This window comes from Pseudophryne corroboree, chromosome 5 (assembly GCF_028390025.1).
Source record: "Pseudophryne corroboree isolate aPseCor3 chromosome 5, aPseCor3.hap2, whole genome shotgun sequence".
Classification (NCBI taxonomy): domain Eukaryota; kingdom Metazoa; phylum Chordata; class Amphibia; order Anura; family Myobatrachidae; genus Pseudophryne; species Pseudophryne corroboree.
The window spans coordinates 275,817,548-275,833,098 of record NC_086448.1 but is presented as its reverse complement, the minus strand read 5'-3'; the positions used below and the strand labels follow the sequence as shown (position 1 = coordinate 275,833,098).

Sequence of the window (15,551 nt, the reverse complement as noted above, 5' to 3'; positions counted from 1 at the left end):
ATAGTGCTGAAATGACTCTGCTTCCCCGTCAGATTTGTATTTTTTAAATGCTCGCCTTTTCTTGCCCCTAAGTTCCTTAATCTTTTTGTTAAGCCACATCGGTTTATGATTTTTATTCCTTTTTTTGCTACTCATAGGAATAAATTTGAGTGTATTTTTAGCTAGCAGGAATTTTAGTACCTCCCATTTCTCCGTAGTATTTTTTCCTAAAAACAAACCTTCCCATTCAATATCCCTGAAAAATACCCTCATCTTTTCAAAATTTGCTTTGCTAAAGTTTAGAGTCCTAGTTGAGCCAGTATAGGGCTGTTTATGGAAACTGATATTGAATGTGACCATATTGTGGTCGCTGTTTCCTATGGGTTCCCCTACTATAATACCTGATACCAAATCCCTATTGTTTGTTAATACCAGGTCTAAGATTGCATTGTACCTAGTTGGTTCCTCAATTAGTTGGACTAAGTAGTTATCATTAAGTGTGTTTAAAAACATATTGCCCCTAGCAGTATCACACGAATCGTTTTTCCAGTTTATCTCTGGATAGTTAAAATCTCCCATCACTACTATGTCTCCTACTCCTGCTGCTCTTTCAGTTTGCTTTAGTAACAATTCCTCATCAGATGCGTTGATACCAGGCGGCCTATAGCATACACCCAATACTAACTTTTTTATTCCTTTTTCCCTGCATGCAATTTCTACCCATAATGTCTCGACAGTGTCTACAGTCCCCTCCTGAATATCTTCCCGTATATCAGGTTTTAAAAACGGCTTTACGTAAAGACACACCCCTCCACCCTTTTTATTTAGTCTGTCTCTCCTAAACAGTGTATAGCCCTCTAGATCAGGGGTGGGCAATTATTTCAGCTGGGGGGCCGCTTAACACTTCCAGCGAATATTCGAGGGCCACACACAAAATACTCAAAAAGAGTCCCCTTTTTACACATTACGGCAGATAGCGTCCCCTTTTTACACATTACGGCAGACATCGTCCCCCTTTTTACACATTACAGCAGACAGCGCCCCCATTTTTACACATTACGGCAGACATTGTTCCCCTTTTTACACATTACGGCAGACTGCGTCCACTTTTTACACATTACAGCAGACAGCGCCCCCGTTTTTACACATTGCGGCAGACATTGTCCCCCTTTTTACACATTACGGCAGACTGCGTCCCCTTTTTACACATTACGGCAGACTGCGTCCCCTTTTTACACATTACGGCAGACATCGTCCCCCTTTTTACACATTACGGCAGACTGCGTCCCCTTTTTACACATTACGGCAGACATCGTCCCCCTTTTTACACATTACGGCAGACATCGTCCCCCTTTTTACACATTACAGCAGACAGTGCCCCCGTTTTTACACATTACGGCAGACATCATCCCCCTTTTTACACATTACGGCAGACAGCATCACCCTTTTTTACACATTACGGCAGACAGTCCCTACCCCCCTATCCCCTCCCTCCCCTAAACCCATATTGTAGTTTTTAACTCAGCTGCCTCCCCACGCTTAAACCTATATGGCAGCTTAAGCAGTGATCCAGGGGCTGGCAGGACAGGGGGTTTACCTGTTCGTCACAGTGGCAGACGATCCCCGCTGTCCGATGATGCCGCCTGGAGTCACTGCTGATGTGGCCTCTTGCTCCCGCTCGCTGGCCGCTGCTTCTTCTCCTCACTCAGCCGCCAAGCGCAGTGCCCGCCCCCCGTGCCGCCCAGCGCGCTTGGTAACAGAGGAAATCCCGGTCAGCTGACCTTGTGACGTGACCGGGATTTCCTCAGCGGCGCCTCGTCTGAGAGCAGTGAAATGACAAGCGGCCTGTCGGGCCGCTTGTCATTGCACTCTAATGGGGCACAGTGGGCCAGGCACGATCGGTCCGCGGGCCGCATCCGGCCTGCGGGCCGCCTGTTGCCCACCCCTACTCTAGATTGACTGTCCAATCATGAGATTCATCCCACCAAGTTTCAGTAATGCCTATAATATCATACTGTTTGCTTGCTGCAAGTATTTCTAGTTCACCCTTTTTACCAGTAATGCTTCTGGCGTTTACATACATACAACTAAGGTAAGTATTTTCCCTTGCGTTAGGGACATCTTTCACCTTATGTAGCAATGATGACCTGTAATCGTCATTGGTTAGTGCTTTGGTAAAATCCCTTTTAGTACCCATGTTTGTAACCTTACCGCCTGCTCTTACCCTCCCCCCAACTTCTCCCCCATTTCGTTTACTACCGCCATCCCCACTATTCTCACTGCATGACCCGTAGTTTCTAGCTAAACCCTCCCCCCAGGCTCCTAGTTTAAAATCTCCTCCAACCTTCTAACCATCCTTCCCCCCCAGCACCGCTGCCCCCTCCTCAGTCAGGTGCAATCCGTCACGACAAAAGAGATGGCGCCTGACTGAGAAGTCCGCCCAGTGTTCCAGGAACACAAACCCCTCTTTCCTGCACCAATCCCTAAGCCACACATTTACCTCCCTAATCTCCCTCTGCCTCCCTGGACTAGCGCGTGGCACGGGTAATAATTCCGAGAATATTACCTTAGATGTCCTTGCCTTCAGTTTCTTTCCTAAGTCCCTATAGTCTTTCTTAAGGACATCCCACCTTCCGCTAACTTTGTCATTGGTGCCAACGTGCACCAAGACCGCCGGGTCTTTCCCAACCCCTCCCAACAATCTATTTACCCGGTCCGCGATGTGCCGTACCCGAGCACCCGGGAGACAACAGACTGTACGGCGATCACGGTCCCGGTAGCAGATTGCCCTATCTGCCTTCCTGATGATAGAATCCCCTACCACCACCATCTGACTAGGTACCTCTCTATCTTTTATCCCAACCGCGCCAGAGGGACCGCTCCTCTGGATGCTAGAGGGAGCACTCTCCTCCGGCACCGTCATTTCTTCACTATCATCTCCGATTCCTCGTCCAATCGGGCAAATTTGTTCGGGTTTGATAGTTCGGAGATGTCGAGCCTCCCCCTCTTTTTATTCCTTCTAACTGTGACCCAACTGGCTACCTGATCATCATCCTCTTCTACCAGTGACCCCTCCCGCAACTCCTCCACCGTTCTGTCTAAACTACGCTCGAGATTGTGAATCTCCCTCAGTCGCGTAACGCTTTGCTCTAGATCAGTTACCTGGGCTTCCAGGGCAACAGTTCGCACACACCTCGTGCAGATGTAATCACACTGGGCCGGTAGCTCCAGGTGTGCATACATCTTGCACGACATGCACTGAGTGAGGTCCCCAATCACAGCCCCTCCCATATTGTTTGTAAGGTCTAACTCCCTGTTTCTCTCAAAGAAAAAGCAGCAAAAATAAAAAATAGAAGACAAGCAATCTCACTTATACAATAATTAAGCTGGCTTATACTTATCTATCTATGTGCGGGTCTTGGTCCTTCACTTTTATGCAGCCGTAGTACTCTCTCCTGCGGCACCTATACTCCACTTAGCAGTTGCAGTTGTTCCAGCTCACTGCACCTCCTTTTCACTCGGCTTCCAGCTCCTGCTTAAAAAAAAAAAATGCCCCTCACACACGCACAATCACAGCCCCTCTGCTACTCCAAGTAAGAGACCCTCTCACTCACTCACAAGGTCAGCCCCTTGCAGCCTCACCAGAAGTTTAATGGTACTGCAAATGTGTGTTCCTGATTGTGTATTATAAAACTCACATTTTTCTGTATTCTAACTCACCTTTTTGCTGTTTAAACTCACACTTAGAAATCCAAGCAGCACTTAAAAGAGACAAGCCTTTCCACAGAGCAAGCTCCAAAGAGTCTAATCACTGCTTATATAGGCTCAGCCAGCTGCTTTAGTCAGCCCCTCCTCCTCCTGATTACTCACACCTGAGTTAACCCCTCTGGCTTTTCACCTCACACTTTTTTTTTTCCCTCCAAAAAAAAAACCCAGTACAGATATATTAAAACAAAAAAGAAACAGTATAGATACAAACAATCAGATTCAGATTAACTTTCTCTCACAATATTACTATCCCTATATGGATAGACAGAGATTAATCAGAGTTCACCTTTTTGCTGTTTAAAACTCACACTTAGAAATCCAAGCAGCACTTAAAAGAGACAAGCCTTTCCACAGAGCAAGCTCCAAAGAGTCTAATCACTGCTTATATAGGCTCAGCCAGCTGCTTTAGTCAGCCCATCCTCCTCCTGATTACTCACACCTGAGTTAACCCCTCTGGCTTTTCACCTCACACTTTTTTTTTTTTCCCTCCAAAAAAAAACCCAGTACAGATATATTAAAACAAAAAAGAAACAGTATAGATACAAACAATCAGATTCAGATTAACTTTCTCTCACAATATTACTATCCCTATATGGATAGACAGAGATTAATCAGAGTTAACCTTTTTGCTGTTTAAAACTCCCACTTAGAAATCCAAGCAGCACTTAAAAGAGACAAGCCTTTCCACAGAGCATCAAAAAACAAAGGTTTCACTATCTCACACTCACTCAAAAAAGTCCGTATTTTGGAATATTTGGATATGGGATCCTCAACCTGTATTTATATTTTTCTACTGCAGCCATATAAGTGCCGTTCAAACGTCTTTTCCTGTAGTCAATCACTTTGCCTGCTCTTTTGTGTTTCTTATTTCTAGTACTGACTGTGTCCCTTTTTGCTAGCACCTTTCAGTGGTTTCATACTGTATGTTGAAAATAATTAACATACTTGTGTTTTTCCTTATTATGGTGGGTTTGTAAAGAAAACATAGCATTGTTGGCCGAGACGGCTCTGAGGTTTCTAGAGCTGGTGCAGCTGAAGAACCTGAACATGGAGAATGACCCAAACATTGAAGAGCTGGACGAGGCCTCACACCCCAGTGAGAACTATGACACAGGTACGTGCATGGGTCTGTGTAGCACATAATGCATATAATACATAATTTTATAACTAATTAATCTGCAAGTGTGCTCTTTTGTGTCAGTAGTTGTAATGCTTTATGTAATATGCAGAACAAAAGTGTTCATGACTGCTCTCATGTGTTTGCATAGAAGTTTCATATGGAGCGCTGAGCCATTGCACACAATGCAGCACCCACTTTTCAAGACCTCAGAAATGTTTTCTTTTTGGTTTGATAATGGAAGATAGTGCTGGTGCTCCTCCAACCCTCCTGGGATGGGGTGTGGATCATTAGATGGACAGTGTCTAGGTTGACAATGTTTAGGTCGACAGTCACTAGGTCGACAGGGTCTGAAGGTCAACAGGGTTTCTAGGTCGACAGGTTGACATGAGTTTTTCATGTTTTTTTGGTGTCGTTTTCTCCGTACAGTGACCGGGAACCCCAATTAGTGCACCATGTCCCCAAGCTTCGCTCGCCATGCTTCGGGCAGATTACCGTTCCAATCGTAGTCCACGTGGATCGTTAAGTATGAAAAAGTAAAAAAAAAGTAAAAAAAAAAGTGAAAAACTCATGTCGACCGTTTGACCTAAACGTTGACCTAGACAGTGTCAATCTTCAGACCGGATCCCCTGGGATGATATTCTCCATTATTTAATATTTGTTACTGAGATAAGAAAGGGTATATAATTGTGTATCTTATGTAAAAATGGCAGCCAAAGAAACGGTGTATTTAGGCTATCCAGGGTCACAATGGGAAAATGCCTTGAGTAGTTTCACACCGGTACTCAGCAGTGATTGTGTAAGCAACGTTGAGATGGAACATTTTGCTTGTGTTGATGATCAGTGGTCTCCAGACTATCAGGAGAGGATTAGATAAATTTGAATTACAGCAGAGTGTATATCGGTGACATAAGGGGGATGCAGCCCCAGCACTTGTCCACAATGGTACTCGCCTATAACACCAAGAAAAGAAGACCTTGGACAATCATTGTTTGATTCCCAGTTGGTTTATTGTAGTAGCTGATATAAAATTCCAAATCTGAAAATGACTTTGCTCTAATACCTAAAAGATGGTGGTAATTAAACATAAGTAAAAAAAGGAGTTATTTATTATTAAAAGCTAATGGTTAGATCGATGTACTTACCCAACCATGCAAAATAATAACTTGAAAGGACATAGGAAAGATTTTACAAATCTTAAGCTGAGTACACACTGTAACAGGAGATCCGCCGACCACCAGATCCTCCAACCAAGCGGCTGATTCAGGTAAACATATACACTTACCAAACATTCGTTCGAGATGGACGGGCATTTGAATTTGCTCACCCAGCTGTGACGTCGGTCCCTACAGCCAGTGTATGTGGGTCGGTGCACTGCCCATACACACAGCCAGATGCGCAAATATATCTGGCATTGGCATTGCTGCAGGGCCGATAACAGACATATCAGGTGTACACACCTGCCGACATGCTTGTTATATAACGTCCATTCACTCTAACAGACGATATATCGGTACCGAGCTTTAGATGTGATAAGCAGTGAGGGAAATCTTATGGCCCTTACACACTGCACGATTGCAGGGCGAGGTCCCCGACGGCCGATAGGGGGAAGTGAAGTTTCTTTACTTCCCCCGTCACCCACCTCCATAGCACTGTATGCTAATATGGACGAGATTGTCTATATTGGCTTGCATGTTTAAACGAGCCGGCACAAACGATGAACGAGTGTGGTGCCGCGTATCATTCATCATTGGTGCATACACACTGAAAGTTATGAACGATATCTCGTTCATTAATGAACGAGATCGTTCATATCTTTCAGTGGTATCGGTCAGTGTGTAGGGTCTATTAAGGGTCCTTGGTAGAGCAATGTATTTCACTAGACACTGCCTGCTCCCTCAAGCCAATAAAGCAGTCACGTGTTGATATTGCTTGTATCAGAGTCCTACTAGGCCAGGCATGTCCAAACTGCGGCCCTCCAGCTGTTGTGAAACTACATATCCCAGCATGCCCTGACACAGATTTGCTGTCAGAGAATGCTAAAGCTATGTCAGGGCATGCTGGGATGTGTAGTTTCTCAATAGCTGGAGGGCCGCAGTTTGGACATGCCTGTACTAGGCCAAGCTTACACTCTCAGCATCATTAATTCTTTCAACAGCATTTTAACTTTGTTGGCACGGTGTCGCTGACATACTATTTTGATCACATGCTTGGTGACATAATAGTTGTTCTAGCACATGTACTGTATTCCCAAAACTATTATACAGTTATCTGGTATGAGTATAGCTGTATTAATCTAGACTACATATCTTGTGTGCAATACTGTTTTTTTTAATTTTAATTATAAACTACTATATCCTTTCAAGACAAAAGTTGTTGTGTACAGTTTGTAGGCGGGATCATCAGTGCACTGGGGGCCCCCTGTCGGAGCTCAGGTCCGGTACATCAGTTCAGTAATTACTCGCACCCGCCAGTCTAATGCCTTTTTAGGGCTGACCGCTAGGTTGAAGAAGTATGAATATGTATTGCACTGTCATAATTTAGGTTATCAGTCATAAGCACATTGGATAATGTCTTGAAGATGCATCAACTTTGAAGTCAACATTTTAATGTTACTTTTTAGTAGCCTGTGTGTGTATGTATATGTATATATATATATATGTATATGTATATATATATATATATATATATATATATATATATATATATATATATATATATATTATATATATATATATATTAATATTCTATGCAGAACTTTCTTTTTTCCAATCACGGAGATGTTTTATAAAGCATCTTATATTACTGCATTGTTATGTGTCTCAGTAAGCAGCGTTTATGTATGTTTTATTGTATGTACAGAGTTGCAGGCTTTACATGAGATGGTCCAGCAAAAAGTGGTGACCTTGCTGAGTGACCCAGAGAACATCGTAAAGCAGACATTAATGGAAAATGGGATAACAAGACTTTGTGTGTTCTTTGGTCGCCAAAAAGCCAATGATGTTCTTCTTTCTCATATGATTACTTTTCTCAATGATAAAAATGACTGGCATCTCCGAGGAGCTTTCTTTGACAGCATTGTTGGTATGTACCCATCTATTCTATGCAACTGTAAAAAATGAAAGTAATAAATCATAAACATTGTGTAATATTGTAACACTGCTTGAAAAACCGTATTCGATTTTTGCTTTCCTTTTCAACAAATTCAACCATTGAGGATTTTTACATTGTTCTGCATAGAAATAAAAGTTTCCGTAGTTATGTTTTTGGATTATTAATTTATTAATACTGCTATAATTAATTAAAGTGGCTGCATAAAAAACTAATTTAAAGGTTGCCTACACTTTTCTCCTTCGTCCTAGAGGATGCGGGGGACTCCAAAAGGACCATGGGGTATAGACGGGATCCGCAGGAGACATGGGCAAACTATAAGACTTTGAATGGGTGTAAACTGGCTCCTCCCTCTGTGCCCCTCCTCCAGACCTCAGTTAGATTCTGTGCCCAGAGGAGACTGGTCACATACTAGGGGAGCTCTACAGAGTTTCTCTAAAAAGACTTTTGTTAGGTTTATTATTTTCAGGGAGCACTGCTGGCAACAGCAACAGGCTCCCTGCATCGTGGGACTGAGGGGAGAGAAGCAGACCTACTTCTGTGAGTTGATAGGCTCTGCTTCTTAGGCTACTGGACACCATTAGCTCCAGAGGGTCTGATCACTTGGGTCGCCTAGCTGCTCATTCCCGGAGCCGCGCCGCCGTCCCCCTCACAGAGCCAGAAGATAGAAGACAGGTGAGTAACCGAAGCAAAGAAGACGTCTGAAGGCGGCAGAAAACTTCAGTCTTCCGAGGTACCGTGCAGCGGTCGCGCTGCGCGCCATTGCTCCCGCTCACACAGGCACTACATGGGTGCAGGGCGCAGGGGGGGCTCCCTGGGCAGCAATAAAAACCTCATTTATAGGGACTGGCAGCTATATACAGTGCATAGGCACTGTTAGGAGACCCCCGCCAGTATAATTAATAGCGGGACCGAAGCGCGCCATGTAGGGGGCGGGGCTTCGTCGTTCAGCTCTGACCAGCACCATTTTCTCTTCACAGCTTGCTGCAGAGACGCTGCTCCTGGCCCTTCACTACTGTCACAAGTAACAGGGTGCTAAAAACAAGGGGGGGGCGCATACATTTGGTGTTGGTTATTTATATATAACAAGTGCTTATAGGTCTGGGGCATTGTTGTTTTCTTCAGACCGGTGGGGCGCTGGGTGTGAGCTGGCAAACTCCTTCTCTGTCTCTCTGAAAGGCCTTACTGTGGGTCTGTCCCCTTTAGCCCAGTGTGTTTGGGGGTGTCGGTACGTGTGTGTCGACATGGCAGAAACTGAATGCTCTTCCCAGGAGGAGGTGCGTATGGGAGCTGAACAGAATGAAGGAGTAACTCCGTCGGCACCGTCGACTGCTGATTAGGTTGAGATGTGGAGTGTGTTAAATAACAGTGTGGCTTTATTGCATAAGAGGTTAGACAAATCTGAGTCTCAGAACCAAGCATGGAGACAATCCATGGATGACGTGGTGCCACACACTCAGACCTCCTCAGGGTCCCAAAAACGTTCATTTACCCAGATAGCTGACGCTGATACCGACACGGATTCCGACTCCAGTGTTGACTATAATGATGCGAAGTTGCATCCTAAAGTGGCTAAGAGTATTCAATACATGATAGTGGCGATAAAAGTCGTGTTACATATTACGGAAGACCCCGCTGTCCCTGAGACGAGGGTCTGTATGTTTAAGGGGAACAAACCGGAGGTAACGTTTCCTCCCTCTCATGAACTGAATGCCCTTTTTGAAAAAGCCTGGGAAACACCAGACAAGAGGTGGCACATTCCCAGGAGAATTGCTATGGCATACCCGTTTCCTTCTCAGGATAGGGTTGGGTGGGAGGCGGCACCCACGGTAGACAAAGCTCTAGCGCGATTGTGCAAGAAGGTTGCACTACCGTCTCCTGAAATGGCGACCCTTAAGGATCCTGCTGATCGTAGGCAGAAATCTATTTATGTCACGACAGGTACGCTGCTCAGGCCGGCTGTGGCTTCGGCATGGGTGAGTAACGCGATTGAAAAGTGGGCAGATAACTTGTCATCGTACATAGACACCCTGGATCGGGATAGCGTGCTTCTGACACTTGGTCATATCAGGGACGCTGCAGTCTTTCTAAAGGAGACGGCGAGAGATATTGGCCTTTTGGGATCAAGAGTCAATGCCATGGCAGTCTCGGCCAGGAGGGCGTTGTGAACTCATCAATGGAATGGTGATGCTGATTCTAAGAAGGCTATGGAGGCTCTGCCCTATAAGGGTGGAGTTTTGTTTGGTGAAGGCCTCGCGGACCTGGTTTCTACAGCTACCATGGGTAAGTCCTCCTTTTCTGCCTTTTGTTCCTCCACAGCAAAAGAAAACAACGCCATATCAGATGTAGTCCTTTCAGTCGCAGAAATTCCGGAAAGGACGTGGGTCATCCTTCCTTGCGGCGAGAGGTAAGGGAAGAGGAAAAAGATCGCCGGCTGTGGCAAGCTCCCAGGAGCAGATGTCCTCCCCGGCTTCTGCCAAATCCACCGCATGACGCTGGGGCTCCCCTGCGGGAGTCCGCATTGGTGGGGGCGCCTCTTCAGCTCTTCAGTCAGGTCTGGGTTTTCTCGGGCCTGGATCCTTGGGTGCTGGAAATTGTGACCCAAGGATACAAGCTGGAGTTTCAAGACGTGCCCCCACACCAATTTTTCAAATCGGCCTTGCCAGCTTCTCTTCCGGAAATAGAGGTAGTGTGTACGGCAATACAGAAGCTGTGTCACCAGCGAGTCATTGTCGAGGTATCCCCGTCACAGCGGGGAGAAGGTTTTTATTCAAGCCTGTTTGTGGTCCCGAAGCCGGATGGCTCGGTCAGGCCGATTCTGAACCTAAAATCCCTCAATGTGTATTTGAAAAGTTTCTAATTCAAGATGGAATCTCTCCGAGCGGTGATCTCCAGCCTGGAGGGGGGGATTTTATGGTGTCAGTCGACATAAAGGATGCTTACCTACATGTCCCCATTTATCCTCCTCATCAGGCGTACCTGAGGTTCGCTGTTCAGGATTGTCACTACCAATTTCAGACGTTGCCGTTTGGTCTTTCCACGGCCCCGAGGATTTTCACCAAGGTAATGGCGGAAATGATGGTGCTCCTACGCAAGCAAGGGGTCACAATTATCCCATACTTGGACGATCTCCTGATAAAGGCGAGATCACAGGAGCAGTTAGTAAAAAACGTTGCGCTTTCCCTGCAAGTGCTGCAACAGCATGGCTTGCTCCTAAATTTACCAAAGTCGCAGCTGATTCCGACAACTCGGCTGTCGTTTTTGGGCATGATTTTGGACACCGAACTACAGAGGATCTTTCTCCCGTTAGAAAAAGCTCAGGAAATCCAGAAAATGGTCAAGGAACTTCTGAAACCGCCAAGAGTGTTGATTCATCACTGCACTCGAGTGCTGGGTAAAATGGTGGCGGCCTACGAGGCCATTCCGTTTGGCAGGTTCCATGCAAGAACGTTTCAGTGGGGCCTGCTGGACAAGTGGTCAGGGTCCCATCTGCAGATGCACTGGAAGATAAGTCTGTCCCCCAGCTCCAGGGTTTCTCTCCTGTGGTGCCTCCAAAGTTCTCACCTTCTATAGGGTCGCAGGTTCGGGATCCAAGACTGGATTCTGGTGACCACGGACGCGAGTCTCCGAGGTTGGGGAGCAGTCACACAGGGACAAAATTTCCAGGGACAATGGTCAGCCCAGGAAGCTTGTCTGCACATAAACGTGCTGGAGTTAAGGGCCATCTACAACAGCCTGCGACCTGCCCGTCCTGATTCAGTCGGACAACATCACGGCCGTGGCGCACATAAATCGCCAGGGCGGAACAAAGAGCAGAGCAGCAATGGCGGAGACCACCAAGATCCTTCGCTGGGCGGAAAAACATGCAAGCGCTCTGTCAGCGGTCTTCATTCCAGGAGTGGACAACTGGGAAGCAGACTTCCTCAGCAGACACGATCTCCATCCAGGAGAGTGGGGTCTTCATCAAGAGGTCTTTGCAGAAGTGACAAGTCGTTGGTGACTTCCTCAAATAGACATGATGGCGTCTCGTCTCAACAAGAAGCTTCAGACATATTGTTCCAGGTCGAGGGACCCTCAGGCAATAGCAGTGGACGCACTAGTGACACCGTGGGTGTTTCGGTCGGTCTATGTGTTCCCTCCACCTCCACTCATTCCAAAGGTGTTAAGGATCATAAGAAGAACAAGGGTTCAGGCGACACTCGTTGTTCCAGATTGGCCACGGAGGGCCTGGTATCCCGATCTTCAGGAATTACTCACAGGAGATCCCTGGCCTCTTCCTCTGAGAGAGGATCTGTTACAGCAAGTGCCGTGCGTGTTCCAGGACTTACTGCGGTTGCATTTGACGGCATGGCGGTTGAACGCCAAATCCTAGCTAGGAGGGGTATTCCCGGGGAAGTCATTCCCACTCTACTTAAAGCTAGAAAGGAGGTAACGGCGAAGCATTATCACCGTATTTGGAGAAAATGTGTGTCTTGGTGTGAATCCAAGCAGGCTCCTACGGAAGAATTTCAGCTGAGGCGTTTTCTCCATTTTTTGCAAGCAGGTGTGGATGCGGGCCTGAAGTTAGGCTCCATTAAGTGCAGGTGTCTGCTTTATCAATTTTCTTTCAAAAATAATTAGCCTCGCTTCCAGAAGTACAGACTCTCGTAAAAGGCGTACTTCACATCCAACCTCCATTTGTGCCCCTAGTGGCAACGTGGGACCTTAACGTAGTGTTACAGTTCCTTACATCACATTGGTTTGAACCATTACAAAAGGTTGAGTTGAAATTTCTCACTTGGAAAGTGGTCATGCTTTTGGCCTTGGCGTCCGCAAGGCGGGTGTCCGAATTGGCGGCTTTGTCTCACAAAAGCCCCTATCTGATTTTCCATGAGGATAGAGCGGAGTTGAGAACTCGTCAACACTTTCTACCAAAGGTGGTTTCTTCGTTTCACATGAACCAACCTATGTGTGGTGCCTGTGGCTACTGAAGCCTTGGCTGATTCCAAGTCTCTTGATGTAGTCAGAGCTTTGAAAATTTATGGCTCGGGTTAGGAAAACAGAGGCGCTGTTTATCCTCTACGCGGCCAACAAGGTTGGCGCTCCTGCTTCTAAGCAGACTATTGCGCGCTGGATCTGTAACACGATTCAGCAGGCTCATTCTACGGCTAGATTGCCGTTACCGAAATTGGTGAAAGCCCATTCCACTAGGAAGGTGGGCTCATCTTGGGCGGCTGCCCGAGGCGTCTCGGCATTACAGCTTTGCCGAGCAGCTACTTGGTCGGGGTCAAACACTTTTGCAAAGTTCTACAAGTTTGATACCCTGGCTGATGAGGACCTCATGTTTGCTCAGTCGGTGCTGCAGAGTCATCCGCACTCTCCCGCCCGGTTTGGAGCTTTGGTATAATCCCCATGGTCCTTTTGGAGTCCCCAGCATCCTCTAGGACGAAGGAGAAAATAGGATTTTAATACCTACCGGTAAATCCTTTTCTCTTAGTCCGTAGAGGATGCTGGGCGCCCGTCCCAGTGAGGACTCTATCTGCAGTACTTGTATATAGTTATTGCTTGTGTTACACAAAGGTTGTGTTTGGTAGGCGTCAGCCTGTTGATGATCTGTTTTGGTTCACACTGTTAACTGGATTTAGTTAAAAGCCATGTTGTACGGTGTGTTGTGGTGTGAGCTGGTATGTATCTCACCTAAGGTTAACAAAATCCTTTTCTCAAAATGTCCGTCTCCTCTGGGCACAGTTCCTATAATTGAGGTCTGGAGGAGGGGCATAGAGGGAGGAGCCAGTTCACACCCATTCAAAGTCTTATCGTGTGCCCATGTCTCCTGCGGATCCCGTCTATACCCCATGGTCCTTTTGGAGTCCCCAGCATCCTCTACGGACTACGTGAAAATGATGTACCGATAGGTATTAAAATCCTATTTTTTCTTAACCTACACTTTGCTAATAGTCCCCCTTAAAGGTAATTTACCTAATATAATTTCCTAACCAAACTACTTATTACATGTTACTACTGCATAGGTTCTTTACTGTATATACTATTAACTATGGGTAGCATTTTCCTTACTTTTTTTTTCCTCCTTCATTAATTTCTATTTTATTTTTTTACTCTAACTTAGTAGATAAGTACACATTGTTGATATGCAAGGTTTAAGTCAATAACTGCATTTCACATGTTGTCTCTCTTATTTACTAAACTTACTGTCTACCTTTGTTCTGTATACTAACAGAAATGGAAAGAAGTTTACTTAACTTTGGTCACACGTTATCAAACCGGTATAAGTGACAAATGCTAGTGCAGGAAATCCTTGAAAGCAAATGTTCCATGACCTTCAGCTAAAGCAGGCATGTCCAAACTGCGGCCCTCCAGCTGTTGTGAAACTACATATCCCAGCATGCCCTGACACAGTTTTGCTTTCAGAGAATGCTAAAGCGGTGTCAGGGCATGCTGGGATGTGTAGTTTCTCAACAGCTGGAGGGCCGCAGTTTGGACATGCCTGAGCTAAAGGGTACCATGGCGCTTGCGTCTAAGGGCCTAAAGGACCATACACACTGGGCAATTTTGAGCTCAAAGTAGTCCAATGTGTATGGGCGGGCGGTGAGTGCTGATGCGCGCTCCCACATCATCACTAGCCGCCGCCGTTCATCGGGCCGTTTGAACAGGCGAGTGAAGCACTTTCCACAGTCTCCTACTGTGGAAAGTGCTTCACTCCCTCGTGAACATCGCTGGCACAGGGAAAATAGCGGAGTGTGTATGCCCTGAGCTATTTTCCTACCAGCGATGTTCACGATCATCGCTGTGCATACACGCTGGGCAAAAACGCCCAGTGTGTATGCACCTTAGGTCAGACCTGATCGCAAGAGCAAAATATTTCTCTAATGGGCAAAACCATGAGCACTGCAGGTGAGGCAGATATAACATGTGCAGAGAGATTTGGATGGGTTATTTTGTTTCTCTGCAGGGTAAATACTGGCTGCTTTATTTTTACACTGCAATTTAGATTTCAGTTTAAACACACCCCTTCCAAATCTAACTCTCTCTGCACATGTTATATCTGTCCCACCTGCAATGCACATGGTTTTGCCCATTAGAGAAAAAGTTTGCTGTTGCGATCCGGTCTGAATTAGGCCCTAAGTCTGCTGGAGAGTTTTCACATAACTTCTGTTTATGCTGGTGTGTAATACCCGGAAGCAAGGACAATAGGTGACAGTATCACGCTACTTAAAGATACACATTGATCATTACATATAAAGGCAAAATGGCAGCATCACTACCTAGTATTGGTCATAAGAGCAGATATTTCAAGCCTAAATCCCCAAATCTAGCTGTCTCCCAAATAACAAGAAATTACTAGGCATGACATTACCATCAAATACTATAGATGAATTGTGCACTGCCTTGGAATGTGAGTACTTAACATAGTCATTTTTTTTTTTGTAAACATAGAACTGTCTAACACATTGGTAAAGGAGAACAGAATATTAGCTGCATTAATTAAGAACCGAATAAAATGTGTAGATGTGAGTGTATAGGCCCTCATTCCGAGTCGTTCGCTCGGTATTTTTCATCGCATCGCAGTGAAATTCCG

The 15,551-nt window shown here is 45.8% G+C and overlaps 1 protein-coding gene across 3 annotated transcripts in view; it reads left to right on the top strand.

Moving 5' to 3' along the window:
- Window positions 1–15,551, top strand: part of PIK3R4 (phosphoinositide-3-kinase regulatory subunit 4) — a 163,216-nt gene that overhangs the window by 25,011 nt on the left and 122,654 nt on the right. For all 3 annotated transcript variants that reach the window (XM_063922356.1, XM_063922354.1, XM_063922355.1), the window contains exons 5-6: window positions 4,727–4,861; window positions 7,727–7,948. In XM_063922356.1, coding sequence (XP_063778426.1) covers window positions 4,727–4,861; window positions 7,727–7,948 — 357 coding nt within the window. The remainder of the gene's footprint in view (window positions 1–4,726; window positions 4,862–7,726; window positions 7,949–15,551) is intronic.